Genomic DNA, 15,546 nt, shown 5'->3' with positions numbered 1-15,546 from the left:
CCATAGTAATCAACATTTCAAAGCATCTCAGTCACTGTACTGAGTAAAATTAAAACAACAAACCTGCAGTTGAATGTTCTAACCTAAGTTAGAACCTTAGGCACAAAGCCAACTGGGGGACCTTGGGCCAGTCCCTCTCTCTCAGCCCTCGGAAGGAGACAATGGCAAAAATGAGGAGAGAGTGAAGACGCACCAACCTGCCAGTAGTGTCACAAACACTTCCTTTCCCTGGGAGGTCCTAAAAGAGTCAAAGTCAGTTCTCTTCTTTTATCAGAAATCAGGTAGCTGGTGCTATGTTAAACCCAGTTGAAATGTTTCCTGAGTGAGGACAATCTGGAAGATTAGACTCCATGGCTATGCAGAACCTTGGGTAGGACTTGCAAATCGCATGGATTGCAGAGGAGCAGACCAAAAAGGTACTCAGGAATGTCTCCAAAATACGATACCTGTCCCATTTCAAGACAGGATGTTTCAGATAAATCTCTAAACCTGATACAGGAGTGCTGAGTCAAGTACTGCTATGCAATTTATACACCCAATAGGGTGGGTCTTACATTGGCCACAGGGCAATTACGGTCTTTCCTCCTGCCCCTTAACATTTTAAAGATCTTCCGGGCAGCCTGGGAAGCAGAAATCTCATTTCTATAACACGGCCCAAATCTTCCTTGGAAATATGCTAGAGTAATCTCCCCCATCAACAGTGCTGAACTTCAATGCCCACAGTCCATAGCTAGCTGGCTGAGAACTCTGAGGGTTGAGTTCCAATTCATCAGAAGGCTGTCATGTTGAGGAAACTCCTGTTGGGCAGCTTATCAGATAAAGGCAAATTATCAATATACATATTTATATATTGTACATGTTTTAATGTAATAAAGTTGGGAGGGGCATTTATTGTTTATTTTCATGTTGTATGCCACCCAGTCACATTGTTTGAGTTGGGCAGCCTTATAAATCTAGATAATAAATAAATAAATGAGTCAAAATAAAGGTAGGTAGGTATGGGGTACATCTGAGTTAGTCCTGCAGTTTTCTTGGCAACATTTTCAGAAGGCTTTGCCTTCTTCCTAGGGCTGAGAGAGAGGGACTGGCCCAAAGTCCACCAGCTGGCTTTATGTCTATGGCAGGACTAGAACTCATGGTCTCCCAGTTTCTAACCTGGTGCCTATAACCACTCTCCCTCTCCCATGGAAGGTTTGTTAATGGGTTTGTTGTTTCTGTTTTGGGCTCATCCACCCAGCAGCCCTGAGTGCTTGTTTCCATGCTAAATCCAGCTGGAAATGAAGCCATCTTAAGAAATTGCTCTCTAGATTTCAACCTTCAGCTTTGCCAGGTTAAGTGTTCTGTTCAGATGATAGTGGGTGAACCCTGAGTGTCCAGATCAGACAATTCACACTACTAGCTTGGCATCTCTAAAGATTGTTCCATCTTTAAAAAAAAAAAAAAAGATGACGTAAAAGCACAACGTAGGACACTTACCCTCTTATTAGCCTCCTCTAATTGTTCAGTTAGCCCTTGCAATGTCAATCTCAAGACATCTGCTTCTGCCAGAGCATCTTCCTTGAGCTGTTTGATGGACTGGATCTCACGTTGTCTATAAGATATTAAACAAAACACCAAAAGCACTGTACAGAAGCATTATTCAAACCTGAATTACTCTCTCCAAGTTTACAAGAGATTCTCTGAACGGGTAACTTCGATCTTGGGATTCCTGGAAACTACCTCTGCTAAATCATATGCATTTCCAGGCTTAGGAGCATTGTGGGGTATACCTGATCATATTCACCTATATAGATCCACCTTCTTTCTTTCAACTTCTATGCCTCTCTCCTCCCATCCACCAATGTGCTGGTGTGTCTGACTTTACAGAGGAAAGTCTGCCATTTTAAAGAAAGCTCTACCCAGTCGAGTTTAAAAATAAAGCTAAGAAGAAAGATGAGGGCCTTAAACTACAACCAATGTTCCCAATCTGCAGTTTGAGCAGATTCTGACATCTCCCAGACTTGACCTACCCAGATATCTCCCCTCTAACACAATGTAGAGCCTTGCTCTCTTGTTTTCTTTTGCAGAGACCCATTGCTCATTCCTTCTCCCTAGTCAGAGGGAGAAATATGGGTGAGTCATCTCCTTCACCTAGGCCAACTTACCTCCCACAGAAAGGCATCACTTGGGTATTATGGGCTACTAGTTCTCTTTGGTTTAGTCTTACGGAAATGTTACCACATGGCATAACCCAAACAACCCAAACTAAGGGCAACCCAAACTAAGAGCTTTACTCGCTGAACTGTAAGGAATTTGCAACTGAATCTATGTGTGCATGTGTACACGCACGAACACAATATGAAACCATGCTCTCTATATAATGAAGAAGAAGAACCTGGACAAAAGTGTTTTCTTTAAGTGTAGTTGTTCCGTCCTCATTCTCCGCATATTTCCTGCCATTTTAATAAGTTCCTTATCCAAGGATTCCTTCTGAGCTTCCAAAAGATTTAGTTTCTGAAGCCATAGGGTTCTTTTATTCTCCAGAGTTTTCTTGAGGCCCTGTGTGGACATTTCCACAAACATCTATAGAGCACAGCAATCTCTTGGTTGAATTAAGCTCACAGCTCCTTCATCTTGTATTCCAATCCATCACATACATATAAATCACAAGCTTTCAGTCTGCTTGGGAGTTGGGCAACTTTGGGTTAGTTTTTTTTTCGGGGGGGGGCAGAATAGTTTATCAGGAACCAATCTCATGAGGCTACACCGCCACCTCATCATATTTCCTCCTCTTCCAAGAAGTTCAGAAGAGTAGCTATGTTGGGGTGGTGATTATCTTCAATCACACTCACATTATTTCTCTCTGACAAAGTCCTCTTATTGTCCATTTGCTTCCTTAAGCCATCACCTGTGTTCTCATGATAAGCCAAACCCAGTTTAACAAAAAACCATTTTTTTTTGTTCACATTCCTGGCAAAGCCCCCCAAATAAAGCCTATGATGACTTGACATGATTGGTTCACACAACATGCTAAGACAAGGTTAGCCTGGTTAGGTTAGGTTCTGCTAGTATTACAATTATGGCCAGGATTTCACCATAACCAATCCAATTCTATTTAACGGAGAATTTATGGCCCATCTGGGCCTTCTCTCTTCAGATCCTTAGAAGCAATTTGGTGGAATCCTGACCATAACTATAAACCATTAAAGTGCTTCTGCTGATTCAGAAATTCTGAAAACTAGGAGGAAAAATGCTATATGCCAAGCTGCTACAGGCCCTCCAGTTAACAGAAATCCCTACACTATTAGCAGCACCAGAAAGGAAAAAAAGAAAATAATCTAAAAACATATTGGAGCTTTGTCAGATGAAGGGAACATCTGTCAATCCTGCCTTTGCCCATTTTCTTTGGGCTACTGAGAGGGAGCTGCAAAGCCATCAGGCTAGCATTCCCCTTAGAGGACTTCAACTCCCAGAATTTGAAGTTGTGGGGCAAAAATACCTACCATAGAATCAAACCCTTGAAAAGGGCCATTAAGGTCACTGAGTCCAGCCCCTGCTCAGTGCAGGAATCCAATTAAAGAATCCACAACAGGTGGCTGTCTCACCTCCACTTGAATTTATCCAGTGAAGGAGAGCCCACCATAAAACTGGGTTATTGCTTCCATTGTCAAACACTCTTATGATTAGAATGCTTTTCCAACTTTCTAACATTCAGTTGGAATCTGCATTGTGGTAGCTTAAATCCATGAAATCCCTCATTCAAGTAATACAGCTATTTGAAAAAAACCTAGCCTATCTTTCCTCAGTTTCCTCTGCACAGGGTTAAACATAGCTAGTTAGTTTACTTCCTTTAGTGCAATGTTGTCCAAACTTGGCCACTTTGAGTGGACTTCAACTCCCAGAATTCCCCAGCCAGCCATGCTGGCTGGGGAATTCTGGGAGTTGAAGCCCACTCATCTTAAAGTGGCCAAGTTTGGACAACACTGCTTTAGTGGAACTCAGTTTCTAGTTCTTTGATCATCCATTCTACCATCCTTTCCACTTGTTTCTTTCACCAAATCCCTCTTAAAGTACAATACCCATAACTGGACATAGCATCCAAAGTGGGATCTGACAATTGCAGAATAAACTGAAGAATTATTTCCAGCACTTTGGAAACTGTATTTCTCTTGATCCAACCAAATATCACATTTGTTTTTTGCAGCAGCCATATCTGCTGACTCATATTCAGCTTTCAATCTATAATTATTCCAACATAGACTTAGAAGAAGTAGCGTTACCAAGCCAGGTATCTTCCACTCCATACCTGTACACTTGATTCCTAAGTGAACAACTTTGAATTTGTCTGTTAAATTTCATTCTATATTTCTAAGCCCATTTCTCTAACCTATGAATAATCACTTTGATTTTTATTTACATATCCCAAGTTATTAACAATCCCATCCAATGTTATATAATCTATCTGATAAGCATTCCCTTCATCTCTTCATCCAAATTGTTAATAGAGGTATGAAGAACCTTGTGCCACTCCACTTAATGCCTTCATCCATTTTGATGAGGAATCACTGATGAGCACTCTTTGAATATGATTTTCAAACCACTTACATACTGTATCTACTTAAATATTGTGCCATTCAGCCTACACTTAACTAGCTTTTTAATCTGCATGTCAAGAACTTTGTCAAATGCCTTAATGAAATCACGATATATTACATTTACAGCATTCCCACAATCTATTAAGAACATTTTCTTGATTAAAAAAATTAGACTGGCAAGATTTGTTCTTAACAAATCCACGCCAACCCCTGGTAATTACTGCACTGCTTTCAAAATTGTACCGATCATTTCCAAACAGGAAATAGATCTATAGCATCCCAAAGCAAAACAAAAGAAATTACAGACTCACAGTGCTTTCAACTATATCAAATCTGAGCTGGAAATCAGCTCAGCTCTCCACAAGAACTTACGTTATAGAAAAGCAGCTACAGAATCCTGTGTGGGAATCCCTCTTGCCTAGCATGCTGTGTGAACCCAGCCAAACCCTGGTTCTTGACTGGTCTTACTTACTTTGTGGCATTAACCAAATAGGAAATTCCAGGAGATGCACAAAACAGAGCAAAGCTCTGTAGGTTGCCTACTTCTTAATTTGTCAGTCACCAGAATGCTATAACCAAAAATCACAACATGTGCCTACAGGCCTGATCCTATTCTGCATTCACTAGTTTAGTACCATCTGATGTCTGCAACTGGATACTTGTTAGGAATTCACGTCCCAATACATTTGAAGGGCACCAGATGAATTAAAGTTGAGCTAATGTTTACAAGTGAGATTATCGGCAGGGAAGACAACCTAAGAGCATGCTTGCCTGCCATTCAAGGGTTATTTACCACCAAGCTCTTCTGGTAAGCTTCTTGCATATCCAATTCAGAGCCGGCAGCATTCAGAAGAGGCAGCCCTGCTAAATCTTTGATTTGAGAAAGTTCTTCTTGCTGTAAAGAAAGGGCCAGATCAGAGTTTATATTTCAGTATTTGGGAAACACCCAAGGTTATCATAATGGAATCATTGGGTTGAAAGGGACCCTGGAGGTGCGGTAAGTTGTCTTTCTCACATCTGCTTTGACTTGTGACTAGCACATGGAGGCTTCGATTTAAGAACTGAGTTTAATTTACTTACTTTGGTTTTATGCCTCCAATCCCAGGGACAAACAATACAGAGTAATATGAAACAATAAAGTAATTGCAGGGTAACACCCATTTGAAGTCTTTAAGCCACTTGAACCTATTGCTGTTCTCTTTTCTCTGTTCCTTGTCTGTCCCCACTATGCCCTTCAAGACTGCAGGCAGGATTCAACAGGTGCAGCTGAGATTTAGTGACTATTTAAGATTTTTTGTACTACCCTTCAGGAGAGCTTACAAAACAAACACCAATTATGATTAAAGAAATGCATGCAAATACCTGAGAGAACAACAACAAAAGAACTTTAATATGTAAAAGCAAAAGAATAAGGATATATTTGGTGGGCCTCTCTGGGGAGGGAATTCCATAATTTCATCAGCCTCCCAATGTTACCTCAGTGGAATGGAATGGCTGAACCCTTAGAATGGAACATTTATACTATGTATTTTCTTTTATACTCTGGACACCACCAATGGCATCAATCAATGAAAAGGAGCCAAAAGTTGTTACCCAAATGGGAAGAAAGGCAGCAAAAAAGTCTTGTTGGATTTAGCAAAAATTTAGAAAAAGTGTTTTCAAGTCTGATTTTTCTCATTGTTCACATCCAACATTTTCCATACCAAGTTTAGAATAGTGGCCTTGAACTTTTCTCCTACTCGCTCTGGCCCTCCAAGAAGCAGCAGAACTTCTCTGTCCAGTGATTCATCAAGCGCTGTCCATTCAATTCCAGGGATCTTCACGAGAAAAAGTAATTTGAAAATTTCACATTGTACTTCTGATCGGAGATACGACCTATAGACTGCACTGAATATAAACATGCGCTTTTCAGTTAAGCTGAAAAAGGAGAAAAGATCTTAGGAGCTACCACACACTTCAAAGAAACTTTCCTCAAACTTGTTTCTTGCACAACTCCTAACATGCCTCAGATGTTACAAAAGCTCAAAGGTTCTAAGAGTGCAATAAGTAACTGCATGTTTTTAACATACAGTGATGTTATAAGAGAATATTTTCCTATTCGAAGTAGTTTGTACTATGTGTTAATGTCAGATCATGGAAGAGAACTTCAAAATGTAAATCTGAAAAATACAGGCTTTCCAAGCACATGATATGCTTAAATGTAGCACATCATGTGCTTGGAAAACCTGTATGTTTTGCAATGACTATCAATTTTCCTAATAGAACTAGGATGAAGCCATACATCTATTGCCACCCAGAACCACATAGAAAACACAAACTAAGAGCCTTTTCCCACTGCTGAGTAGAGCCTGGGGATAAGATGAACTCAACGTGATGGGGACACAGCTGAACAGTGCTATTGCCAGGATATGCCTGCACTGTGGTTAACACCTTCTGTGCCGTGGTGCCCGCCTTGTGGAATCTTCTTCCCCCAAAAGTGAGATTAGCTCCATCCCTCTTAACATTCTGCAAGTCCCTCAAGACTGGGTATGTGATCAGGCCTGGGGGTCCCACAGGACCGGGGAGATTTTGCGATGGCTCCCTTATTTTTATCCCTTCCTATTTTGTGTGTTTTTACAGTTTTTTATGTGTAATTGTTTTTATGTATTTATTCTTTCTAATTGTTGTATGCTGCCCAGAGTCACCTTATGAGAGATGGGTAGCCATATAAATATGATAAATAAATAAATAAAATAAACAAACATAAGTGGGAATATTGCATGGCAGAAATATAGAACAAGGCTCTTCCCTTCCCACTCCCCTTAGGGATCCCATATCTGGATTAGCAATGGGAGTTAAAAGTGGTCATACAAGTACTTCTAAGAGTTTTATATTTGTATTTAGTCTTCTCATCCTTTGAAAGCCATTTCTGACCTCTGATGGTTCCTGAGCAAGTTCCAGTTCACAATGCAATGAATTGGTTGCTTCAAGGAAGCTGCTGTTGAACTTGTAGATTAAAGGAAAGTTGATACCATTCCTAGCAAAACATAAATATATATATTTAAAGAGTTAAACATTTGTAGCTCAAAAACCACCATGATCAAGAATGCTGCATCTTTTCTCTTGGCTTCTAAGAATACTCACGAGATCAGCTCTTGCTGCATCTGCTGAACATTGTTCAACAATTTATTTTTCTCTATTCGCAGAGTCTACAGATGGGATCCCAAAAAAGATGTTTAGAACAGACCCTATGAGCAAGAAACAAACAACCCCGTACCTTCTTACTTCCCCACAGAAGTAACATAACAGTACCTCTATCACTGAGGTGTACTCCTTAAGAGTAGACTTTAGTTCTTGTATATCCAGTTCCTTCTGCAATGATTGAAGAGTAAAATTGAGGTAGTTACACCAAGCTGTGCTTTAATTAACCATGTTTTGTTAAATAAACCCCCTGACTGGCTTCACCCAAAACACTAAGCCATAAACTATGATTTTTTAAACTCTGGTTAATCCTGACTAGGGATTAGCATGTGTAAACTCAATCTAAGAGTAACTGTACTCTAGTTGGTGCATATGTTGGGGAAATCCAATGGCTAAGTTTGCCTTAAAATGCTACCTAAACAAATTTCTCAGCCACACTAGCTGAATAGGACAGGATGATACTTACAAAGCAACAACGAGGGTTTAAACCTTTCCCCTAGGTGCTTAGCTACAATTATTCCATCCACACTTTCATTTCCTAGTCAGATTCAAAATCTGGAAACATTCTCAGTGGAGGTAAACCTTTTTGATGGGAAAGCATTACAGGCAGAATTGGGAAGATTAATGGTTAATCAGATGTTCAACCAACTTAATAGGTTCTCCTAGCACCTGAAGCTTGAAGTCAAACCAGTCCTTCCATCTACTACTCTGGTTACTCACCCACACATCTTAGAATTTGTTGATCAATATCTACCCTGCTCCTGCTACTCCAGACCTTTTAACAAGGGAAATCAGAGATTGGGACCTTACATGGACAAAGCATCCACCAGACCATTGAATATCGTTTCCTTTTACATGCTTACAGTCAGAAAAAATCCATCTGGATCCAAAATGCCATTGCTCTAAGAAGCTCTCAAGAGGGAGTAAAGGGAGGATTTCCCTACTCTTTCACCACAACATCCAATATTCAGATGTACATTGCTTCTGAATATGACAACTCTGTTTTACTATTGAGGCTTATCACCCATTTCCTCTACATTCAGTACAAGAAAGGAAAGGCCAAAACAGATGTGATGTGATCGGAGCGCAGGTGAGATCCACACAAACACAAAAGTTGAACGATGCTACATCATTGCAAAACACTATTGCAAAATAGATACTATCCCTGCAGGGTTAAGGATGTTTTGTTTTTTGGTTTTTACATACATTCAAATTAGCTGCAGGTGTTTGGAAGAAAGGCAAGACAAATCTATGCAAAGCAGAGTCTTTGAAAGCAAAGGTTTTGGGGGGAAAAGGTTCACAAATATAGGCTCTTCTAAGCCTACGTTTGCACAGCTGCCCAACGCATTTGCAGGATCCGTCCCCAAACCAGAATAGAGATTGTAGCTTCCTGTTGCAACAGTCTGGGTCATTTCTCTGTCTGGAGTGCATTACATTTTGCTGCAAGGGTTGTCATATCATATTTGGGTCCAAGCACAAATGCCTAATGTAAGGAGGAGGACAGGAGAAGCAACAGTTATGAGATGGGCAGCTATGTAAGATAGATAGATAGATAGATAGATAGATAGATAGATAGATAGATAGATAGATAGATAGATAGATAGATAGATAGATATTATAGAATTCTCCCTAGCCACATGCTATTTCAGGCATTCCATTCCTTCTAACCTTTCAATTTTCTGTGTTTTCATCCTAACCTCTATTCTCTGATCACTGAATGAGCTCAGTCCTCAATCCAAAGCTGTTGGTCAGCAAACTTCAGATGAGTTGCAAAGTTGTAGGCCTCTAGCCCTAAGTAGGGCTGCCAACTAGCCAGTCTTTTACTTCTAGGGATGAATTTCCCCATTATCTGTGCCTGAATTATACAAACCAACCTCAGAGTCCCAGGACTGTGTGACCACCCCCTCAAAATATAGAGATAGACAGAGATAGAGAGATAGAGATACATATATAGATATATAAAGAGATACTGATCTATAGATATCGTCCTCAGCTACCAAACTAATTTTTAAGAGAGAAAATTGATAGGAAAGAAAATGATTACATGTAGAAGAGAAGAGAAACAATATTAACTATTATTTAACTGTCAAGGTGACAACTTCTTCAAGTTGAACATGACTCCTGGTGGCTTCACGGACACAACCATGCAGTTTCCTTAGCAGCAATGCAGGATCTTATTTGGCTCCCTCGTCTAGCCTACGTACAGTCCTGGGATTTCTTGGTAAGTCTACCATCTAGTACTAACCAGTCAGCCTATTTAGGTGCTTCCCCCTGCTATAGGCATTAACTGCCATTCAACTGCACGGAAAATGAAGTTAATGTACATTTTTTTCCTGGCCCCACCCACTCATTTTTGGAGTGCAGCTCAAAAAAAGTTGCCCATTGTATTCCATCTAGCGTGGACCTCTGTCTCTGCTCAAAGGAGTTGTCGTGATGTTGTCGGAAAGGAAGGTTCCCACGCATAAACCAAGTGTGAAGGCATCACAATTCCAAAAGACAACAGCCTTGGAAGAACTTTGTTAAAATGGAAAAACTAAAGCTCTGCATTTAAAAACCACCACCCCTGCCCTGCGAGTCAATAGTCCTGAGTTTCAGTCGCCTGGAATCTTTCATAAAACAATGGTTCCTTCAAGTTTTTTTTGGTCTCAGAGTGAAATGACACCATCTAGAGCTGGCAAGGAGCTGGTGCACAATATTGAAAAGGAAAGGTTCAGGTTCAGAACGGATGTTGCTGCAACGTGTGTTCTTTCCTGAACTCGATCAACTTATTTCACTGCCTAGGATAGCAAAGAAAGCACAATTCCATCTGTAAAATATATATATATAGTGCCTTCGAGTCATTGTTGACTGCTGACGACTACGTGGACAAGTCCCTGCAGTTTTCTTGGCAAGGTTTTTCAGAAGTGAGTTGCCATTGCCACCTTCTTCCTAGAGTTGGGAGAGAAAGACTGGCTCAGGGTCACCCAAGGTGACCGGCTTTGTGCCTGAGGCAGGACTAGAACTCTCAGACCCCAGTTTCTAATCTGATGCCGTCAACCGCTCCCTTAATCACTATTTATTAATAAAAGAATTATAGAATGTTATAAGTTGATAGAACCTCATAGTCAACTAGCCCAACCCTCTGCTCAGTGCAGGAGCAGTACTCTAGGTGATTACACTAAATGATCCCCTAACCCTAACTTAGTGTCATTTGTAAAGCTGACCACAATTTAGTGTTAACTGCTCACCTTTTGCCTAAATCCATTAAAATCTATTTTCCAGAGGTCCACATTTATTCAAGGAGCTGTTATTAACCTACAAGCCCCTTCTGCTTAGATCCACAACATCCAAACCAACACCTTTTTCTCTGTGTCCCCACCCATAAAGCAACACAATCTTTAGAGTCCTGCTCCAAATTCCCTCCAACACTGTGGTGACGTATTTCAATATTAGCTTTCTGTCTCTCAAATGACCTCCCCAGTCAGGAATGCTAAGCACCGACTTAATGGTCTTTTTGGCTCTGCACCCAAGACTTTTACTCAACTAATAGGTTGATTTTTCATACATTGCTGTATTATTATTTAAGGTGTTGCTTTTGTTTCAATGTTCTGTGTTTTAATTCCTGTTGTGTTACGTACATTGATTATCTAAGAATTTATGTCGTTTTCATCTGTTCTAAGCAGCGACGGGCATTATATAAATATGCAAACAAATAACAATGGCATTCCCCAACATCTGCACTGCAAACATTTGGTATGCAAAACCCTAAAGAGGGGGATTGAAGCCATCCTGTACCAGCTGACTTTATCCCAAACTCTTCCACAGCTGTCTTTACACCCATCAGTAATTTATAGCGAGGAACAGCCAAGAGCCTATAGAGCAATATCTAATTCATTCCCATAAGAACATATTCCTCTCAGTCCTATATACAGGTAGTCCTCATTTAATGATGCTAATTGGGACCGGAAACTCTGTCGTTAAGCGATGTGGTCATAAGTTGAAAAACCACGACTGGGCTGCTTAGCTACAGCAGTTCTGGCAGTCCCGGTTGCTGGTGTTAAACGAGGACTGCATGGGTTGTTAAGCGAGGACCTCATGTGACAGCGACTTGCAACTTCCAACCTCCTGCTGGCTTCCCCATTGACTTTGCTTGTGGGAAGCAGGCAGGGAAGGTTGCGAATCATGATCACATGACTGCAGGGATGCTGCAACAGCCATAAGTATGAGGTCTGGTCGTAACTACCACTTGTTCAGCGCCGTCATAAGTTTGAATGGTAGCTGAGTGGTCATTAAATGAGAACTACTTGGAGTCCCTCCCAGTATACCTTGAAACATCGCCACACCCAACCTTCTCAAAATTAACCTGGCCAGAAAGTCTTCAGTGCCACCCAGTAACCACAAACCTTAAGGAGGGCTGTGTCTTTATTTCCCACCGTGCTTTCATAAAGGTGTGCTCGTATCTAGGAGAAGAGGAACAAAAACCCACAACGAAATTGCATTCTAGCAGGAAAAAACAATGCTAAAATTGTTTTCTTTCTCCTTTCCCTCTTCCTCACTTTGTTTTTTTTTTTTCTTTTTGGTCTTTCTAAGATAGTAAGGCTAAGCAGAAGAACTGCCTTGTTATTTGTTAACCCAAATCAATGCCCCAGAGGATAAAGGCCACTTCACTGAAGGTTATGGACTACTGTATAATCTACCACACTGGTCCAGTGAGGGTTGATAGATGTTTTTCCATTTCCTAATCCAGGGCTGAGAAAGAGGGACTGGCCCAAAGTCGCCAGGGCACTTCTGTGGCTGAGGGGGAACTAGGACTTGGGTTGTGACACCCGCAGTCCAGCACCTTCACCACACCACCATGCTGGCTTTGGGTCGAGAGAGAGAGAGGGAGCAGCCCAAAATCACTCTGTGAACTTCCATGCCTAGTCACGTGCATCACACATGAAAAATGGACAGATCACACCATCCCGACCGCCATCTTGACTTTTTTGATAAGCACCCGTCTCTGCAGCCAGTTGCTGTTTCCAAGGGAAGGGATGGTCTGTGCACACAAACAGATCTGCCTGAAGCACCAGTAAAATGGGTATAAATGCATAAGTGGCTGGAGGAATCGGAGGAAAGCCTTCAAAACAACAATGCCAGGGGTTCCAGAGGACCGGCACACATTAACATTTCGAGGCTCACACCAATATGCTTTGCAAACATCTTACATGTTCTAAGTGATTATATTATGTTCTATGCTGTTGCCTATTTTGTGCAGAAATGCTGGAGAATCTTGACAAGGAAATTATCAAAACAATTAAATTACTTAGCTCAGAACTGACCAAGAATTTTGGGGAGAAAGTTCTTTTCAACGCTAGTTAAGAATGGTATAATAATCCCTTGATTCAGTTCCATCATACCCATCTCATACTATGGGGACAGAAAATCCTACCAATGTTAAGGTTCACGTCTCTAATTCTGACCTGTGACATTTGCTAAATGAGATGTAAATATAAGGCTCAGAGCCAAAGTTTAGTTAAGTTTTAGCTCAAATGCCTCTTAAAAATATAATTTAAAATTTAAAAAACAGTATCACAATCTTCATGTTTATATGTTGCTTTTTCAGAGGTTCCCTGATGTTCCTCCACCAACTTATAAATGTAAACAACACACATCCATTTAATGCCATCAGTTTTAACTGTGGATTGCTAGATTTTGGTAAGGCTGCATCTCTGATCATCCCCAGCCAGTATAACCAGTGATCAGGGACATTGGGTTCTGTAATGCAGCACATCTGGGAATCCTAGAGTGGGAACTACTGCATGGTCTTTAGAAGATAGTTGACTTGATTATGATGCTTGGGAACCTTTTAAATATCTGAAGCATTGCACTGAATCTCTGCCACTTCCATACTGAAACAAAATGTAGGAGCCACTTACTTGGAGTTCACTAATAGTCTGGAACAGCTCCTCAATCTTCTTCTGGAGACCATCCAAATCAAGAGCATTTCTAATATTCTGGTTTAAAGGACATACTTGTTATTATTGATTTCTCCTGCATTCTTTTTTTCTACAAATTCTCCTTCCATCTGATGAAAAAGCATTTGCTTCTGAAATCCTTCCACAAAAGAAGGTACTTTGGGATAAATTCTTGTGGGTGGAGTGTGGTGTTCTTACACCCATGTTGAATCCAAGAGGCCAAGATGTATGTGTGACTGTTCGGTCTTCCACTGTACTACCATCATCTCTCTGATATTCTGCAGCTTCCCACGCTTTTATTCAATCCCAAGGGAAGACCTTGTTATTGAACTCCTGCCATGAGTCTTCTTCTGATTGGGAAGTGTGGGCAGCTTCATTGAAATGTCTTGTTAAAAACACACACACACACATCAATTGCACTGCCACCTCCAACGATCAGATGAACTCAAGAACACCGGCAAGGGGATGTCACCACTAATAGGAAATACTGCCCTTGAGAAATTCTTGGAGAATTTCTTCTTCCCCTGGAGAAATTCGGGGAAATTATCCACTTAATTGTTCTGCCCATAAATTTGGTGGAGAATATTGAATCCGGCACTGTTATATTCTTATTATTGCACAGCAAAAAATTATCATCATATGACTCAGCCAAAGAGTATCCACACCCATTCTTACCTCCTCTTGTAAAGAAGAGATCTTAAGAATGAGAGACTGATTCTCTTTTTCCTGATGAGAAAAAGAAAGAGTGGGGAAGAGAAGCAATCACAAGTATACACAATTACTAAATTAATATTCTCTGCTTTATCTTAAGATGAATTTGTTTTGACCAAGAAGTTGATCATTCAAAAGTTTCCTCCCTGTTCTGTATCCATTTGAAAATATTAGTTCCAAATGAATACATCTATACATTTTTTCCAATCAAGACACTGTTATATTCAATTTTATCCACCCTACTCATTTTTGCAAACCATTTCCCCCCAAATAATGCATGATTATTTTCAGCAATATATATACGTTATATTTTTCTTGTGCTATACAAGTTTAGATATATCCTTTTGCCACTGTTTAAATGGTGCATCAGTTGTCAAAACAGGTATCGTCTGATATATTTTATGATACTGAAAGCTGAATAAAGGAAAAATTCATCACAACATTTAGAGATAGATACATTTCAAAGACTTAGTTGAATTGGTGTATTGATTTCAAATGCAATTTGCTTAAAATGTAAATGGAACAACTGCATTCTTTAAATTTGGCTACTTTTAGATGTATTTTAATTTAAAAAAAAACCTCTGGCTTCTACAATTTCCACAGATGTTGCCTACTTTTTTAACAATTATCACAGGGTTCTGAATCAGGTCCCCTGAAACCTCAGGAACCATACTTGTTTCCCCCAAATTTTAATTTTTTATATGTGCACACAAATAATATGGTTCATTTATTTATTTGATTTAAAGGCCATCTGACTCCAGAGTGACTCTGGGAGATTTACATATGAAAAGAGTAAAACCAATAATTAACGGAAGAAACCACAGATGTTTGGACAAGACAGACTAGATAGATTGCAAAAACACGCCCCACAGGGGCTCCATAGCCACCCTGTCCCAAGGCCTGGAAGAGCAGCCAAGTTTTTAAAGAACATCTAGAAGACCATCAGGGTGGGAGTCATCCAGATATCTGGGGGGATATTATTCCAGAGGGCAAACATTGCAACAAAGAAGGCACACTTACTAATTCCCAATAGATGGCATTAGTTAATCAGTGGGACCCAGAACCACAGCAATTCCACCCAATCCTACTGGATAGGCAGAAACCATGGATCACAGGTGGCCACTCAAATAGCCAAGGCTTTACAG

The 15,546-nt window shown here is 40.4% G+C and overlaps 1 protein-coding gene across 1 annotated transcript in view; it reads right to left on the bottom strand.

The window, feature by feature from the left end:
- Window positions 1–15,546, bottom strand: part of IRAG2 (inositol 1,4,5-triphosphate receptor associated 2) — a 54,303-nt gene that overhangs the window by 30,423 nt on the left and 8,334 nt on the right. The window contains exons 8-17 of the mRNA XM_025166168.2: window positions 14,366–14,416; window positions 13,652–13,729; window positions 12,137–12,193; window positions 7,866–7,925; window positions 7,698–7,762; window positions 7,488–7,590; window positions 6,278–6,391; window positions 5,368–5,469; window positions 2,375–2,538; window positions 1,477–1,591 (exon numbers count right to left, since the gene is read on the bottom strand). Of these exons, the coding sequence (XP_025021936.1) occupies window positions 1,477–1,591; window positions 2,375–2,538; window positions 5,368–5,469; window positions 6,278–6,391; window positions 7,488–7,590; window positions 7,698–7,762; window positions 7,866–7,925; window positions 12,137–12,193; window positions 13,652–13,729; window positions 14,366–14,416 (909 nt within the window). The remainder of the gene's footprint in view (window positions 1–1,476; window positions 1,592–2,374; window positions 2,539–5,367; window positions 5,470–6,277; window positions 6,392–7,487; window positions 7,591–7,697; window positions 7,763–7,865; window positions 7,926–12,136; window positions 12,194–13,651; window positions 13,730–14,365; window positions 14,417–15,546) is intronic.

Source organism: Python bivittatus, unplaced genomic scaffold (genome assembly GCF_059951505.1).
Source record: "Python bivittatus isolate LINGU-HERP-01145 unplaced genomic scaffold, Pbiv_v1 ctg000330_np1212, whole genome shotgun sequence".
In the NCBI taxonomy this organism is placed as follows: Eukaryota; Metazoa; Chordata; class Lepidosauria; order Squamata; family Pythonidae; genus Python; species Python bivittatus.
This window is presented reverse-complemented; position numbering and strand designations above follow the sequence as displayed.